Source organism: Atta cephalotes (genome assembly GCF_000143395.1).
Source record: "Atta cephalotes unplaced genomic scaffold scaffold00003, whole genome shotgun sequence".
Classification (NCBI taxonomy): domain Eukaryota; kingdom Metazoa; phylum Arthropoda; class Insecta; order Hymenoptera; family Formicidae; genus Atta; species Atta cephalotes.
Genome location: NW_012130067.1, coordinates 704,674 through 724,464, shown reverse-complemented (window position 1 = coordinate 724,464; position 19,791 = coordinate 704,674). Strand labels below are relative to the sequence as shown.

The 19,791-nt window shown below is 27.7% G+C and overlaps 1 protein-coding gene across 1 annotated transcript; it reads right to left on the bottom strand.

The window, feature by feature from the left end:
- Positions 1–1,880: 1,880 nt before the first annotated feature.
- Positions 1,881–12,175, bottom strand: LOC105624578. Its single transcript, XM_012205937.1, is given in 21 exon segments — positions 1,881–2,281; positions 3,059–3,318; positions 3,714–3,818; positions 4,277–4,375; positions 4,967–5,068; positions 5,178–5,240; positions 5,448–5,504; positions 5,634–5,732; positions 5,798–5,919; positions 5,963–6,077; positions 6,152–6,250; positions 6,315–6,413; positions 6,485–6,583; positions 6,682–6,780; positions 6,860–6,958; positions 7,594–7,692; positions 8,822–8,920; positions 10,631–10,807; positions 11,492–11,562; positions 11,829–11,886; positions 12,067–12,175. Coding segments are annotated over 21 exon segments (2,214 nt in total). The 3' UTR covers positions 1,881–2,197.
- Positions 12,176–19,791: the final 7,616 nt, after the last annotated feature.

Below are 19,791 nucleotides of genomic sequence, written 5' to 3'. Positions count from 1 at the left end.
TGTGTGTGCGCGCGCGCGCGTGTGCGTGTGCGTGCGTGTGTGTGCGTGCGTGCGTGCGTGCGTGTGTGTGCGTGCGTGCGTGCGTGCGTGTGTGTGCGTGCGTGCGTGCGCGCGCAATTATAGAAGAATATAGGTTCGAAAAGTCCTCTACCATCTCGCAATTTTTGCAATATTTACAAAATAATTTTTAACTCTTGTGAAAATTGCAAAATGACTTTTCGACTCAATCCGCTCTATTTGCTCATGAGCGTTGTAGTTGCTATTCTGTATATACAGGGTGTTCAAAAAAGATGATACTAAACTTTAGAAATATATAGTACTTGTGAAAACAAATCGAAAGGTCTTAATAAGTAATACTCTAAAAACCATTTCAGAGTTGTAAAGCATTTTCTGTTGAAATGAATAATCTGTTCATTTTGAATGTATGTAAATATACATTCTTTTACGAGTTTCTAAAGGTGATCCTACACGATCAATAATACGATCAGTACAAATATTGACAGTGTATTATTGACCGTGTGGTTAATATTGATAAATTTACGTAGGAAACTACCCCCGTACAAAGTATCGATGAAGACAATTCTTTTGAATCTTCTTCTTCAAAAAATTTTTTCATCATATTTTTTCAATATAAAATTTCTTTGTATTAATGTGTTATTTCATTTTTTTGTACATAGAATGAATAATAAACATAAAATGAATAATTTTCTGACTAAAAACTAAATTTTGTTTTTTTTTTCAAAAAATCGCTTTGGTTTGGTGTTTAAAAAAAACAATTTTCACTTCTCAAAATAATTAGGATTTTTTCAATGAGCATCTCTAAACTATTTTTTTTCCTTGAGGAATTCCTCAGCGTGAATCTAGGTAGTTTTTTCTTTCAACTCATTGAAAAATTATGTTTTCTTTTCAACAATTAAAAAATTTTTATGTTTTCCCTTTGCATTTTGCTGTACAACACAATATTTGAAGAACAACGTAATATTTGAGTTCAAAAAAGTTGACAATATATTATAGTAGAGAAATGTAAAATAATAAATTTTTTCTTTTTTTTCACAACTAATTTATTAGAAGAAATGTGGTGCTGACATAAAAAAAGACCCACGGGTCATGACGTTAGTGAAAAACAGCGGTTCATAGATAGGGTTAATGCATATTTATATTTACAAAGGATGATGTTAAGTTTTGTCTATTTTTTAGCTAAAATGAAAAAGTTTCAAGATATTAAATTAAATATTATATTAAGGTTATTTGAAGAAAGAAGGGCCATTACGAAATTGAGTGTATCGCTTATTGTAAGAGAAAATATTTTATGTTCTTTGTAGATGAATTTCTTGTTTTTTTTTTTTTCAACATAGAGAAAAAAAGAGGAAATGAATCGTGCAAGAAATTCTGCTAAAAAAAAGAATAGAACTATTGAAAATATCGAAAAAAATCGTGACAAAATTTACTAAATTTAATGTTATTATATTTATTGATAAAAAATTGTAATTAAAATATTAAAACATTCTAGGCATTAAGCAATAAGAACTGTTGTTAAATACGTATAATTTATAAAAAAATTTTTGAGCAATTGATGAGCGTTATATTGTACTTGATTGTTTTTTAAATTTGTTTTTAATTTTTTCTACGTTCATACACGATGTTACTACATAATACCATTCCGTTTTAAGTTTTTAATATGATATATAATTATCATGTTTATATTACAATAACACAATATTATAATTTGTATATCTCGAAATTTTTTATTTTAGCAAAGAAACAAACAAACCTTAACATCCTCCTTTATACGTATTATATTGCACAAAGTTTTTTTATATTAGTTGATATATGACAAATTAACTGCTACACAAGTAAATAATATCGAAATGTTCATACTATGTATATATTGTATTATCTTAGATTTATTTGTAATTTCGATTAATATATATCAGTGTACGATATATATTTAACTCATATATATTTAAATTTTTTGTTGTGTAGCATAATTATAAAAGATAGTTATATCTAATTATAAGCATATATTTTTTTATCCTATCAACATTTTTCTACAGAATTAATAATAATTAATACAGCAAAGAAATAAAAAGAAAAAAAAACAAAACTTGATTGTTAAAATTTGTTAATTGATTCTGTCAAATAATAAGGAAAAGACTATGTTTAGTTGATAAATTACTAATTATTACTAATTGCTGAATTAACAAACTGCATCCTTCAAATTACAAATATAGGGTGAATGCCTGATGCCAAATGTATGCGCAGGGGGAATGTCGAGAAGCACCTGAAATATGATAATAATTACATTAATTAATTATGTATCATTATATTACGTTATAATGTATTATTGAATATTGTTACGTTACATTTTTCAATTCTAAGGGCTATTCTAAGGGTAGAGAACGAAACAGGACGAGATGTAATTGTCGTAGTCGTGACGTAGGAGTGGGGTTGTTACTGCAAAAAAAAATGTAGACGTACGCAATTGTGAAAACGTATTGGGAAAATACGTTTCGTTCTCTGCAATAGCTCTAGCAATGCGCTATTAGAATTACAAGGAAACATTAATGTGAACATCTGGAAAATATACTACTTGTTTTATTAATAAAAAGTTTGCACATGATTTCTTTTAACAGGAATATCTTTATTTTAGAATAGAGTCATACAATACTTGAATAATCTGCACTAGAGACCCTTTAATATAGAAGAATCTGCGCATGAGAAAGCTACTTTTGATTGATCTGCTATACACATATATATTATATATTTTTATAGGACATAGTGTGTGTGTGTGTGTGTGTGTGTGTGTGTGTGTGTGTGTGTGTGTGTGTGTGTGTGTGTGTGTGTGTGTGTGTGTGTGTGTGTGTGTGTGTGTGCTGCGCGCGCGCGCGCGTGTGTGCGTGCGTGCGTGCGTGCGTACGCGCGTGTGTATTACACACACACACACACACACATATTATATTTAATGTAAAAAAAATATATGTATTATATATACTTATTATACTATATTAAATATATATTATACTACATTTCAATAGATTTTACTTTAGCTATGCAGTACCTTTTCCGGGCAGTGTGCTCCAGGTCCTGGGATCTGCGAGTGATCGTCGGGCAGGGAAAAACGCGCACTCATGCTATATGCTGGACTTTTCATTCTGATTGTATCTGGTTTAATGCACTCGTATGCACCTGGTCCAGGTACGAGAACACGATCGTCCGTAAAGACTTTTTGCCTACCGGATATTGAATAGGCAGGTGCTGCTTTCTTATTACCTTCTTTAGTTCCGCCGAGGGCAGAAGGAATGTTATAGATATTGGGTGCTGAAATTTGATCAATTTATTTTTTTCTCCTCAGAATTTATAATTCTTTCCTTATTTAACAATCTTATCCACCATTTACGTCGTATTCTTTCTTTTTTTTTTACATTTTTTTAGTATAATCCGTAGCATATCTTCACGTGAAATTATATTTCTGACAAAGATTTGCATCTCATTAAATATTTTACAGAATATAAATTATACGAATAAAAATCGTCAAATTATTGATGAAAAGCAGAATGATATTAAATACACCAATTATCTATTGTAAAACTAATTATTGCGATTCTGTATTCCATGCATCTCAATATACGCGAATAAAATTAGGGCTATACTAACATGCTTTATATATAACATGCAATTTCATATTTACCAGATGGAATTGATTAATTATTTACCTGGAACATCGTTTGATCTGTTCAAGGGTGGTTTAAGGCCGAAAGTAAATTGCAATGCTTTTTCCAACAAAAGCATTGTCTTTTCTGGATTGTATTCGCCAGGACCTAGATTATTCATTGATAGATTAATTTAAAAAATAATTTGTGTAATAAATTATAAGAATCTGGGTGAAAAAATTCTCATAATATCTCCTAATGTTTTACAGAATTTTTCATATTTTAAATTTATGAAAATAATATCTTAAAATTTCTTTAAATTTTATAAGTTTCTTCAGAAATTATGTAATGAGAAATCTTATAATATATTAAGAATTAGAATTTAAGGATTTTAATTAGAATAAAGAAAAACCTTTCTAAAAAAAAACCTCTTTAGACTTTCTAATCATTTCTAAAAAAATGTTTCAATTCATATTAAAAAAAATCAGAGAAATTTTCTAAAATGTTATAAAATTTATATCGAAATTTTAAAAAATAAAGAATTTTAAGAAAAATTTTCATCGGAAAATATAAAATTATAATATTAATGTAAAGGAAACAAATTATGAATAATTAATGTAACTCACCTGGTATAGTGTTTTTCTCACAAATCTCAGTTTTAATGCCAAAACTATATTGCGGCGACTTAGACATGTTTATTTTTTCAGGACTGTATGTACCGGGAGCTGCAAAATAAATTATAAAATGTTTTTGTATATTTTAAAAAAGTATCAATTGTAATTATTACATTTATCCCGTTTACTAGGCACTACGCTAATACTACGACATATATTTAAAAAACATGACACATATGATGTTTACACATTTATTATACTTGTTTATTACAATATAGTCCTGCATAAAGACCGAATTAAAACATTAACAAATCGAAGCGTAGCGATATTTATTTTATTTTTTACTTTTTAATAAACATTATTAATCTTAATAATATTATGTACAATTGTTTATTTTCACAAATGGTTAATGAAAAAAGTTTGAAGCATTTTAATATGACTATGGCATGCCTAATCGCACAATATATTGTATTCATATATAACATTTTATGATAAATCTAACAAGGAAAGGTTCCAAACTCGGAAATTTAAAAAATTGAAATTTTGGCAATACATAGGAAGTATCCTGACATGTAATAAACAATTCCTTGTTTGTTGCCTGAATTTATTCTGAAGAGGTAAACCTTTGAAAATAATCTCACTTTTCGACTTTTCCTTGTAAGAAAAAATGTAATTAACATTCTATTAATTTCCACCGATTACCTGGTGTATCGTTAGTCTTATACAAAGGCTTTCTATTACCGAAACTAAAATAAGGTTTATGTTCAAAATGTTGAATTTTTTCTGGATTGTATTTATCAGGGCCTACCAAAGCAAAAAGAAATTAATGTTTTTTGTTCTGTGTATTACATTCTCTCTTTATATTAGATTATTAGATTATATTAGATAGTTTCTCGTTAATTTACACCATTACCTGGTGTATCGCGGGATTTATGAAGGGGTTTTCTATTACCAAAACTATGGTTTATGTTCCAGACTTAAAATTTTCTCTGGAGTATAATCGGCTGGACCTACCAAAAGCAATTTAAAAAATCAAATTGTTTATTATTTTATTATTATTTTTTTTCATATCGCCCATTTATGTAGAAAACGCTAAGAGTGCAATGTTAATCTACAGCGGGTTAATCCACACCGTTACCTGGTGTATCTTTAGGTTTATCCGAAGTTTTTCTATCACCAAAACTGTAATAAGGTTTATGTTCCAGATTTAGAGCTTTCTCTGGTTTATAATCAGCAGGGCCTATAGGCAAGCCAGTCAGAGAAATTAATATTATCTATTATTGTTCATTAAATTCTTTTTTTTTGTATGTTAATATGTCGAAGAAATGTGTGTTTCGATAAAAGTTTGTCATGGTAGCGTGTTATTCACCTGGATTGTCGTTTAATTTTTCCGGCATTCCTTTTCCAGCTAAACTGTACTGCGGTCCTTTGTCCAAATTTACTTTTTCAGGGCTGTATGTGCCAGGTGCTATGACAAAGATAAACGATAAAGGATATTATAATCGCATTTTTAAAAAAATGTCTAAAACGTACCAGGAACATCATTAGTTTTCGAAATGGATCCTTTGCCAGTTAAACTGTATTGCGGTCCTTTGTCCAAATTTACCTTCTCTGGGCTATAAGTTCCAGGCGCTGCATACAGATACCATATAACAAAATATGAAAATATAAAAATAATAAATAACATAAGCAATTAATTAATTATTAATTATATCTGATGTATCGCTGAGTTTATCTAGAGGAGTTTTAAGTCCAAAACTGTATTTTGGCGTAGTATCCAATTTTATCTTCTCAGGTGAATACGCACTCGGCGCTAAATATTTGTTGATATATTAATATATTTAAAAAATTATATATTTTATGAGCAAAATTATATATTTTATATACCTGGAGTATTAATAAATTTCTCTGCAGGCCCTTTGCCAGCTAAACTATATTGTGGCCCTTTATCTAAGTTTACTTTCTCTGGACTGTAAGTTCCAGGTGCTGAAATAAAAGTAAACACACACACAATAAGAATCTTCTTCTGTACTAATAGAATCTTACTTACCTGGTGTATCACTGGGTTTATCCAGGGTATGTCTAATTCCGAAACTATATTGCGGTGTATTATCTAATCTTACTTTTTCCGGAGAATACGTTCCAGGCGCTGGAAATCACAATGTACTTTTACATCTGTATATACAACTTATTTTGACAGTTCTTATAATTTTTATATACCTGGCGTATCTAAAGGTTTTTCAACGGATCCTTTACCACTCAAACTGTACTGCGGACCTTTGTCTAAATTCACTTTTTCTGGGCTATAAGTACCTGGTGCTAAAAATAGATTTATGTGATAATTGTATTAACCATTGTATTAATTGATGGTAAAACTAATTTTGTAAGCGTGTAATAAGCAATTTATTATGTGGTACCTGGTGTATCATTCGGTTTCTCCACAGCAGGCTTTAATCCAAAACTGAACTTTGGTGATGAGTCCAATTTTACTTTCTCGGGACAATACGCACCTGGCGCTGTTAAAGAAAAATCCTTGTTGTATTTTTCTCAGAAAAAATCGAAGTTCATAAAACAGATGCATGAATCTTCATGTACCTGGTGTACCATTGCATTTCTCTATTTGGCTTTTGCCAGTTAAACTGTACTGCGGGCCTTTTTCCAAATTCACCTTCTCTGGGCTGTATGTTCCGGGTGCTATATATCAGGAAAAAAAATACATTATAAAATAAATAAAAGTAGAAATACGTTTATAACATGAATACACATAGAGAAATTAAAAATAAAGTTTTTCTCTTTAAAATTGCAAGACGAGAAAGCATCGTGTATCTGGTGAACAAAATTTTTATATCTCATAATATTTTTTAAGAATTTGTTATATTTTAAATTTACAAAAAGATTCCTGAAAAACATCTTAAAACTTTTCAGATTTTATAAGTTTTTTAAATCAAATTATAAAATGAAAAATCATTAATATTTCAGAGAATTTACATACACACACACATATATATATATATATGTTTCTGAGAAATGTTAAATGTCTAATTCATTAAAAAAAAAATTTGAGAAATTTTTCAAAAAGATAATAAAATTATACAAGAATTTTCATAAATTCTGTTTGTATAGAAATTCTAAAAAATTGTGTGAATTCTGAGAAAAATTTTCGTCAGGATATTAAATTACTTGTAATTTTAGTATTCTCTATAATTTTGTTTAGTAAAATTACTTGTATGTAGGAAAAGAAAATAAAATTATGCAATAGAAAAGACTTGCTATCTAATTAGGATTCTAATTTAATTTTTCATCTCTCATATTTTTTTTGTATTATATACCTGGCGTGTCGCTCGGCTTATCGAGCGACATTCTAAGTCCGAACGTGAACTGCGGTGCTTTATCCATTCTCATTTTTTCGGGATGATAAGTACCTGGAGCTAGACACTTGTCGATAAATTTTACAAGTTCTGTCGTAAATGGCAATTTTCTATTTGCAGTACTGTCTCTGGACGTAGACAATGATATATTACGGTGTAAGAGATCTAACATATATCACGAGACATGCAATAGTACTTTATTTATTTACGGTGATAAGCAACACTACACTATCAACTTCACATGTATGCGACTACGTATTAACTACGCTATCAATTTAGCACGCATTGCACATCTTTAATTATCAAAAATATACGTTCTCTTTATTTACCAATTGCATTAATTAATCTATATTAATCACACACAATTACTTTTACCTACATCTTAAACGCCACACAGTGCATATAGTTAATTGCTGTGGATTTTAAAAATTGAAATAGAATATTCAGAGGCAGAAAAGGGAATAAAAATTGAAAAATAAAAATTGTTGCTATCACGAATTTGTTAGTATAATAATATATATCTTCTGAGAAATTTACAGTGCTTAGGAGTCTCAAATTCATTACACGTTCATATCACGCTAAAGTGAGCCCTAATGTTTCTATGTTTAAAAAAAATTATATTTTTGTACCTAAGTATCAATTCTTCAGTGATAATAGTTTTGAATATCGACTTTTGATACAATAATCCTCAAATGAAGTCCCATAATTAATCGCCAATTAGTTGCGGTAGCATCGATTTTCCTAAACATTATTGCATCAATATAATATAATGTAATAGATACATTTCTCTATATACATATATAATTTATGTAATTTATTAATTATTTAAAAATTTTCTACTATATTTTTTAAAGATTTGAAAAATAATGCATTAATGAAAATATTCCATGTGTAATCACGAAACGAGAGAATTATTTCAGAAATAAATGAAATCAACTGACATTCAGTAATTATTGCACACACGATATTAAGCAATTTTAAATAACACAATTCAAAACGCATTTGTTATAACATATAAATTCTGTTATAAAATTGCAATCAACATACTAAATTTCTTATAGCGATCTATTTATAGTCTTGTATTACTTTGAAACAACTGAACATTTTTCTTATTATTGTAGTTTGTCAAAAATTAGCACACGAAATACTCGAATTGGGACTGCATTTAACTGATTATACATATAATTACCGGACATATTATTCGATCTTTCCAATACAACTTTTACGCCGAAAGTAAATGCTGCTGCTTTGTAGATTCACAGATTCATAGATTTCAGCGCAATAATCACTCGGTGATCGAGATGCAATTTATGTTTTATATAAATGTTTTATATCACAATATGAGTATACGACGTAAGTGGTGCTTTTCGACTATCTGTTTTGTACAAAATTTTTCAGTTGCAACAACTAAATTTTTATATTGATAATACTTGTAATAATTTGTGTGCAGTTATTTTAATGATTATCAGTGTAATAACTATATATGGAATGACACTGAGAAAAAAATATAATTAATAAATATTTAGTTCAATACTGCCAACTGAACATTTACTTACAGTAAGTAAATATTTGTTCAATAAAAAAAATGATTGTTAAACCAAATTAACATTTCTTTTATCAAATAAATATATCTTTATATTTAATAAATATTTTTTTGGCGGTATTCAACTAAATATTTATTAAAATTGACTATATCTTTTTTTTTAGTGTATATAATCGTAAATTCTCCAATATATTTTATTACAATAGATTAGAGAATAATATATACATTGGCTGTAGTTCAGTAGAAAATTCTTGTGTAAAATTCTTGTTTCTTATATTCTTCGCATGTAAAATTCTTCAATATGATTAATTTATACATTTAAATCCAAAGCAAGAAATCAAAAGCAAGAACCAATCATATTGAAGAATTTTACAGCAATTGCAAAGATGCTTTCTCTGCTGAACGCAGCAATTCTACATATCACAGTCCATCAAATTTTTCTTTCTAATGAAATAATCACCGTAAAGTATCTCTCTGTAAGTTATATTTAGATTGGGATATTATAAATTGTAATATGTCATAATAATATAAAGATTACGTTTATCACAATAATCATAGATTAATCAGAATTGTGTATCTTTAGCGTAAAGTCTAAAGAAGTTATGATGTAGTTAAATATAATAGATTGTAGAACATGAAATTACTCGAATAATGAATATATACAAATATACATTTATGCATATCTAAAATAATATACAAGATTATTCAGAACAATCATTTGTCTTTGAAATACCATATTCCTGATTTAATTCTAAGACGATTTTTCTTTAATTAAAATTTTATCTGAAGTTTAGTTTTTAAATTGAGTTATTTTCGAATCAATTTTGTTATCAATAAATCAAGTGCACGAATAAATCTGCGAACGTACGAAGACATCGAATCAAGGTAATGAGTGAGTGAATGAGAGAGTTAACGAGTGCATGTGAGTATCTCTCTCTATCTCTATCTTTCTTTCTCTCTTATATATGTGCACGTACGTCATCGTGTATAGAGTAGGTAGCTAATCGCAGAAAGCATCCTGAATAATCATCCGTGGACGATAACTTATGTCGCTCCTGTTTAATATATTCTGTACGCATCCCGTAATTTGTTAACTATTTTTTCTTTTAATTTAAAAACTAAGCTCTTCAAATAAAATTTTGATAAGGAAAAAAATCATCTTAGAATTAAATCAAATACAGTGTTTCAAGGACAAACAATTGTTCTGAATCATCCTGTATGTATAATATGAGAGTGACATAACAATACATCTTCTATAAAAAGATACAAATATATATTTTTTAAAGAATTAATTCTATGATTATATATAAAAAAATATTTATATAGTTGCGATGTATATACCTTCAACTTTACGTCGCGCATCATTCCAAAAATTTTTATGTGCCTATGTTATTGCCAATTAAAATCTGGAAAATGATCTTACACATAGGTATACATATTTACATTTAAACTTACCGGGTGTACAACTGATCTTCTCGATTTGCGTTTTAACGCCGAAAGAATATTTTGGTGAGCTATCCAGAATTATCTTCTCCGCCTTTAACGGATTGTAATCGCCTGGTGCTGGTGTAATTTCGAATTTCGTTGATTTCGTTCGACCATATAGCGACACGGCTGGTGCGGCATCTTTTCCTAAAAAAATAGCTTTGATATATTATCATGATATTTTATTATTTGTTATTAATCAATAATTGTAATTTTAATTCATATTTAAAAAGAGAGAAGATAAAAGAAAAAAATGTACTATGTAATTAAAATAATTTTAATTTTTAATTCTACTAGAAATTTTTTAAATAGTATAAAATTTGTAAAAGAAGACATAGAAATAATCAAAAATTAATTGAAAATTACTTTTGTGCGATTTGATAAATTAAAATGTATTATCTAAAGCAGGTCGGATCTAAAGAAATTGTACACGTATCGATCGTTCTAATTCTATTCAAACACGAAGCGCAGGAATTTCGTGAACATCGGTCATTAAAACGTTATCATTCTTGTGGAGTATTGGTTAGGAGTTTGATCGATACCTTAGCCGACGTAACTTGCAAGTCTTGTGAAGCAATCACGCATTTATAAGATGCCTTTACTTCTCGTAATACTTTAATGTTATTATCATATTTCACTCATACATTTCAACTTACATATAAAAAAAATAATAATTATCGTATATTATTTATTTCATATGTTCTAGTTAAATAATTTAAATAAAATCTCTTATAAAGAATAAGTATCTAATTATTAATAATAGTTTTCGAAAAAATTTTCGTTAAAATTTTAAGTAAATATTTTGTCAAATTTTATTTGTCATTTATATACCTTTTGCGCTAAGCCCAGTGACATTATATTGCCCAGGACCAGGTCCAGAGCTATTATTTTTCGCTGCATGCCTAAAAAATTTGCAATATATCAAATTATATATTAATTATATGTTAAAATTAAGTTATATATTGCTTACTTAAATTAAAAGAATATAAAGCATACTTTAAAGATATAAGACAAAATTATAAACATGGCAGCTTTTCTTAAATTCAACGTAGTAATACAAATATTGCATTAAAATATTCTTATAGTATTAAAATACAAAAGAATTTTATTAAAGTATAAAAGAAATTGATAAAATAACACGTTGCAAATTAAATTTAAATTTATTCACCTGCTGCCGAAGGAGAATGCTGGTGCTCTTCCTCGTTTAGAATCTGTAACTGTTTTTCCTGCAAATGTTACAAAGTATTGCTATATAAAGTGTATAAAAAGTATAATTAAAAGTAAGGATGTGTGATTTTTAAAAAATCATCACGATTGCGATTTTCCTTAAAAATCGCAATAAACGCGATATAACACATCGCGAGTTTTATATGTGTGGTATATACATTTATTCAATAGATATTTACCTATTAACGATGGTAAAGTTACACAGGCTGGTCCTGGGCTGCTATATTCGGCGGCAATCGGGCCTCGTCTTTTTGTTGGTGTCCAGGGTCTTTGCGTCATTCCAACCATATTACTCGCCAAATTTATTGTACTCTACAATTGTGATAAAAAGAGAATAATCTATAATTAAATCTTGTAGAAAGATATAATTGCAGATATTAAATATGAGAATAATAATTTCTCTCTGCAATATAAAAATAGTTTAAATATCTTTCTTTGTACCAAGACATATTTCAAAATGCTTTTATTTTCCAACAAATTATCTTTGAGAAACTATATCTATCGAAGATGTTCTAGTTTTCATGCGAATATGAATATTTAAATATGTTCCGTTTCTAAAACGCGCATCTGTATTTTCAGTATAACTTCTCGAACATGATTCTTTCTGGTAGACAACAAAATACATGTATATATGCGATGTCCATGATTTATGCAATGAAGGCGACCTCGAAGTCCCTCGGGGGACACGCACAGAAACAACTCTTAGCGAACCATATAAGAGCATGTCCATGATGGGCATTCGCCGCGATCACCCACCACTCGAGTTCTGGCCCATGTCATAAAGTGGGTGAGAGTTTTAAAAGTGCCCAAATATATACGGTAGTTAATAATGATGATGACTCAAAGCTTACTCATAATGCAAAATAACATGTTTAACGTATGCTAATTTTTGATACATAAATGCACATCTATGATACATAAAATGCAATGGACTATAAACTTTGAAAATTCGAGTAATTAACAATTTTTCCAATTTACGATAATTCTTCTTTAAACTTTCATTTTTTTTTATTGTGAGACTTTATTGTAACACTTTTCACATTTCAAAGTAACTTTTTATGACTAAAATTATATTCAAAATTAAAGATTTTTTAAATTTTAACAAATATATAATTATTTGTTAATTATATTTTTCTTATTAGCATTGGAATAATATAAAAGAGAAAAGATTTCTCTGAATAGAACTGATATTTTGGAAATATATACATTTGCACGTATAACGGCGTTATTTTTATATTAGATCATATTCCGATTTTAAATATGATGATCAATGAAAAAATCCAAAGAATACTAAAAAGTTAAATAATAAACGTCGCCTACAATAAAATGTTTTATGACTGATCCTCATTAATCACACAACCGAGTATAGTAGACGTCATCGATTCATTATTCACTTATATCAAAATTCTTACGTCATCATTGCGATATTTTGATAAAACGAAAGAGAGATTAAACAATGAAGAGAAACATTATAGAAAAATATAAAAATGAAAAATCTCAAAACATCATTGATATTAAAGATATGTTTCTACTCTCAAAAATAATAAAATATAATAAAATCTTCTTTCTACAATAATATATAATAGTAATCAAACTTTCTCATTGAGAAATTCTTTCTATATAAATCTTTTGTTTTATAATATTTATTACTATCATTGGTTATTAATCGTTATGACGCAAAAATATTCATAAGGAATATAAATATTGTTGAGCGATATTATTTGCTTCTTTTCCATCCGCGTCATATATTTGCTAAATGACATCATTATGTAGTATATACATGTATATATACTTATGGCAAAAACGCGACTACTATGGATATACTCACGTATATATCCATACTCGCGTATCCATATCGAGATGACATGTAGTAAATATACATATATCGATATACGCAAGTATATACATACACGTGCGAAAATGTAGCATTTCATTAGCCAAATACGGGAATGAAAGTATGGAGTAGCAATTGATACATAAGAGTATACAGACAGTACAAATGTACATCGTGATGTCACCAAAATTGGAGGGAGATTGCAAAATATTCGCAAATACGGATCTTAGGAAGCAAATGATTCCTATAAAGAAATCGTGTCTTTTCTTCGTAGCTCTTTATCAATTTATATATACACGATAAATGATATACGATAATTAGTAGATAATAAATAATATATGTATCATTAAATTTTGATAAACTAATTATTTAAAATATGAAACAATAAACATCAGAAAATTTTGTATTTAAATTGGAAATGGTCCATTCAAGTCCTTATTAAAATTTTGTATAACTTCTACTACATATATATTCAAGTATTAATTTAATAGTGTGATTATGTTTTATTTAAATACTTTGCGTTAAATTTATGTTTAATAATTTTTTATGTCAAAAACTACAATTTATGAAGTAATAAATAACATAAAAATAATGTTTTAAAACATAAATTCTAAGGTACATAAATAATTTAAAATACGTGTTAATTTAACATATCATAAATGTTAATGTTACTTAAAAAATATACTTCTACACACGTAATTTGTTTATAAATTGTGTCATTAAATGTTTGAAGCATTTTTTAATAATAATATAATTTGACATACATTCTCTCTCTCTCTCTCTCTCTCTCTCTCTCTCTTCATTCAATAATTAAGGACGTGATTTCACTTAACACTTTTAAACAGTTTTTGAGACAATTATCCAGAAATTTGTAGTAGAGATAATAATGAATAGAAAGCTTACATATACGCACGCAATACGTCTTAGCATAAATGCCAACTTCAATGTCAGATAAATATTTGGGGTGACACATATTTTAATGAGAAAACTGATAATTTGAGCGAGATGAAGTTATTCAAAAATTTTGCATTACTAATAAGAATTATTAAATTTTTCATATCTTAATAACAATACAGTTGATTTTACTTATAGTTTATATGAATTTTTTTAGCTTAGAATCATCTCTAAGATAAGTCGATCAGTTTCTTTGCGGAGAGAAATCTAAATAATACTTATATATTACAGGAATGTGTTATTATAAGTGTTTTGATAATATTTAAGTATAAAGAAAATGTTAAGAAATAAGGAATTGTTAAGGAAAAATTAAGGAAGAATAAAAAAAAATTATAAAGAAGATACGAGAGGAAAATTTAGAAATAGAACGAAAGGCAAGACATTAAGAAAACTAAGAAAAGATAGAGATAAGAGAAAAGAGAGGAGAGAAAGGGAAAGTGAGCGACAAAAAAATATTTAAAGACATTTATTTACTAATAATTAATTAAAGTGTTGTGGATTAAATTTTTTTTTAAATGATGATTATTTTTGATTTTTTTTTAGATCATACAACATAAAAAAATTGTTTATTGAAAATCATTAAGTGACTCAAAAATGAACTTATTGGCTTTTTTTTATCAACCAAGTTCCCTTCTTGGTTTATATATATAGAAGTGCATTTTATTCTTTTATTTCAAATAGTATTTAAGTGAGTGATTATCAACAAATAAGATAGACTTGAAAGCCTAAGATTATGGATTTTTTATCTGTTACAATATTAATAAAATTATTGTCGATATCTCAATAATCAAACTGAATTGATATCTTATAGTGAATAGTATATGAATTTTTTTTGCTTGTTTTAGAATAGCTTTCTAGAACTCATTCTAGAAGTTTGTTTGTTTTCGGTTTCTTCGCGGAATATTCTATATAAAAAAAAAGTGTTGCTTCCTGTTATCTTAGATTAATTAGGATTAATAATCGCTATTATATCATTAAGGACATTATATTTTTCCAATATCAGAATATGTATCATGGGATGTATAATTTTGCTCTACACTATCTTTTTGTCATTTACTATTGCCTATTATATATATTTTTTAATTTTTTCTGTGAGCTTTGTACGAAATTATAATTTATAATGTATTCGCATAATCTTCGATCATCACAGTAAGAGTATTTAACTTTATAAAATAAATTTACTTACTCGGTAATAGTAAAAGTCTGTAAATAAGACAAGATATCCTTAACGTGAGATAAGAATAGCTGACAACGATTCTTTTCAAAATGATTACGTTGCTCGATTACCGCCGATCATATGTGTTTTATCAGTTCTGTGCTGAACGCAGATACGCACTTGAGACACGTTAACTTATAACTGAGGAATAAACATCAAGGTATCGCAGCAGGTACCTGTTTCCCGGATTTACATTCCCCACCTTTTGTGGCTCGCAATTTGATTGGAAGAGTCTGAAACTGTAAACGCCTGCGAGCTTGCCTTGCGTGCAAATGCTGAGCAGATTGTCGCGAATGTCACATGAAGATTTCCAATGCATTTCGTCGAACAAATCAGAATAGATTTTGATCGGAATTATTCCCTAGAAAAATACAATAGAAATCTAAGAATAATAATTAAATAATTCCAACCGGAATTTATTCCGATTTGTTCTATGATAAGTGCCTGGGAATGAAATGAATTGGAAATTTGCAAAATACATAAAACACATAAAAAAAAATACAATTTTATTAAATCTACAACGATAATAATAAATTATGTTTGATTCAATTACATTACATTGATTTACATTACATCCTATAATTACAATCAGAGCTTACAAATTAATAAAAATAAAATTAATTTTTTCTCTTTTTGGATAATCTTTAGATTTTTTAAAATTAATTTTAACTCGATTAAAAAAGAAATGTTTTATTAAACTAGCCTTAAAAAAATATTATAAATTTTCGGAATATAGAGAAAAGAAAATTTTTTTTGCTTTCTAAAAAAAATAAAGAATTTTTTTGCTTTCTAATAAAAATAAAGAAATTAATTTAAAATACATAATGAAAATAATAATGTGAAAAATAACAATAATTGCACAACAATAACTGTTGATGCAGATAGCACATAATTTTTATAGAAAAAAATTTACAGAATTTACAAAATATTTGTAAGAATTATTTTGAATATTTGTAAAATATTTCTGGTCTTAGATTGCATAAATTATAAATATTTATTACAAATTTTATGTGGTAAATAAAGTACGAATTAAATTTCCAAGATAATTCAAAAAGAAAAATCAAATAGACAATTGAGAATTGGCGCTATAGGTAGACGGTGCGCAGTTTTTGCTTCTTTAAAATACTTCTATATTATATCATTACTTGTACATAAAATTTCAGTATATGATACAAAACATTGATTATCCATGAATCGCATAAAAATCATTGTATAATAAAATAATAAAACCTGGAGATTTTTTAAATGGAAGAATGTTACTGCCATACAATGACATCGACTGTTACTTCATTATACAACAATTTTTATACGACTCATGGATAATCAACGTTTTGTATCATATACTGAAATTTTGCTGAGAAAGGCTAAAAGATTAGCTGAAACATGTACACATAATGATACAAGAATATAGAATTATTTTCAAGAAACAAAACGCACCGTCTACAGCTTCTGTTTATTTGATTTTTCTTTTACAAATTTTATGAAATATTTATTGTAAATATAGCAAATGCTAGGGATGGGCGATATTTTAAACCGATATTTTAAATATCGATACATTTGGATTTTTTCCCCGATATTATGTACCAATATTTATAGATGTCAATATCTTTTGATAATGTACATTAAATATCGATATTTGAACAAGAATATCAAACTTCCGATATGGAATGCGTTTATACTTACAGCATTTGTAAGTATCATTCTTATTATTTGTTCTTATTATTCGATAGGCAACAAGAATGAATTTATATCTACAGCATAAAGAGCTCCCTTGAATACCCTACAATTTTTATTTGAAACGTTTTTCCGTTTTATCTTCCATATTTTTTGGGATATTTGTCTGGAGCAATTAAAATGGAATATCCTGTACAATACCAATTATCTATACATGTAAAATTAATAAATTACAAATCTCGCTGACAATTGCGATCTAGAACGAGAAAGAAATCGTATGAAATTCTCATCTTCTTTCACAATTTACCTCGTGTTTGTGTGACTTTTTTTTATTCGAGAGATGTAATGTAATTCGTGAGGCTGAAAGATTTTCATTCGTAAAAGAACCGGTTGAGTATTACATATCAGCGTGAAAAGAAGCACTGTTGCTAGCAACGTAGCAAAGAAGGGAGAACATTTAATCCTCTTCTCCCTCTCTTTCCTCGTTGCTGACCATCACTGACAGAACGGGCGAGTCGACATAGTGACGGCTAATACGATAGGTGTTAAGTAAGGAGAATTCTTAGTCATACGCATTATTAATGACAAATGTGCTTGTCTATTAATCCGCTACGCATAACACACTTGCCAGCAATGCGACACAGCCGGAAGTTTCATCAAAGTGTATAGATAAGAGGATCTAAAATGCCTTTTTATAAAGAAAATATGAAATTAATTTAATCTTTTTCACGATATGCGATATTTGAACAATAGAAGTGCGTTTTCTATGTATTAAATATTTTATTAGTACGATAGTGTGATCAAGAGGAGAAAAAAAGCTTACCTAAGTAGGTGTGTACTGAAGAACTTTCTCTACCTACGAATAGATTATTATACATGGAGAATTTTTTTGCAATATTAATTTTAATTAATTCGTATGAATCTTGCTGAAAATTATTAATAATATCAAAGAATGCTTCAAATAGAATTAAAAAAGAATATATCGAAAATGATATTAATTAGTCATGAATAATTGTAATTAACTATTATCATCGCATTTCTTATACTTCTAACTTCATTATATTAAATTAAAAAAAAGATATTTAGAAAATAAATATTTTTATGCAAATTATAAAGAAGTCAAGTCAGCGATCGAGTTAACTGCAAGATATTTAATTAAATGTAATTAAAACATTTATTTAAATATAATTAAGTATAATTAAATATAATTAAAACATTTATTGTATAAAACCTAACAAGTTTCGTTACTAATTTTATATGCTGAAGAAGTGACTCGTCACTTCTTAACAACAATAATAAATAAAATCGCAATATCGAGAAAATTGTCGTTCTTAGTATAATACAATATTATTCGTCTTAACTTAACGTAAAATCTTGATCTAAGATCTTTGTAAATAAAATTATTAGCAATGTTGTACATACTAATTATTAGTTCCGAAGCAAGTGTTGAATTCTTAATCACAATACTATAATTGTTAGTTCTTTCATTTGATTAGTCACCGAAACTTCATTGATAAGCGAATATCAAGTGACAATCGGCATCAGTGATAAAAGTTTATCAAAACCTGTGGAATCAACGTATTTCAACTCAGTCAATAAACACACAAATTCAAATGAAATTTAATATTTTTATATACATAATTATGTATAAAAATAAAAATAATATTAGAATACTAGATTAAATATTTAATAAATATAAAAAAATAAAGAATATTGAAAAATATATTGAAATAAAAATATTAATAGAATTTTAAATAGCCCATCTTTTGATACATTGAATAATTCGTATTTATATATATTTTTGCCGCTTTTTTCTTAATCAAAACCAAAGGAGAAATGGGGAAAGAATTATTCTATCGGCTGCGTTATATAATACGAATATAACACGAATTGATTCGATCTAAACACAGGAAGCGGACGTCCGGACTTTTGTTGTTATCACAATCAAAGAGATCATTACAAGATTTTACTGAACAAATGACTGAATTTATTATAAGGTGATACACAGATAAATGAAAATGTCAGAGTGATGAGAACATTTGCGCAAAATAACAGTGGAACTCTTAATTGGCACTTGAATAAATTGTGACGGTGAGATCACGATCAATGTCGTTATATGAGAGCTTTCTATCTATGTAGTAGCAAAATAAGCGACTTAAATGTAACATAATATGCGAGCGATAATGATCCTCAATGTTTCTTTGTCTCGTTACTGCCTATTTAGTT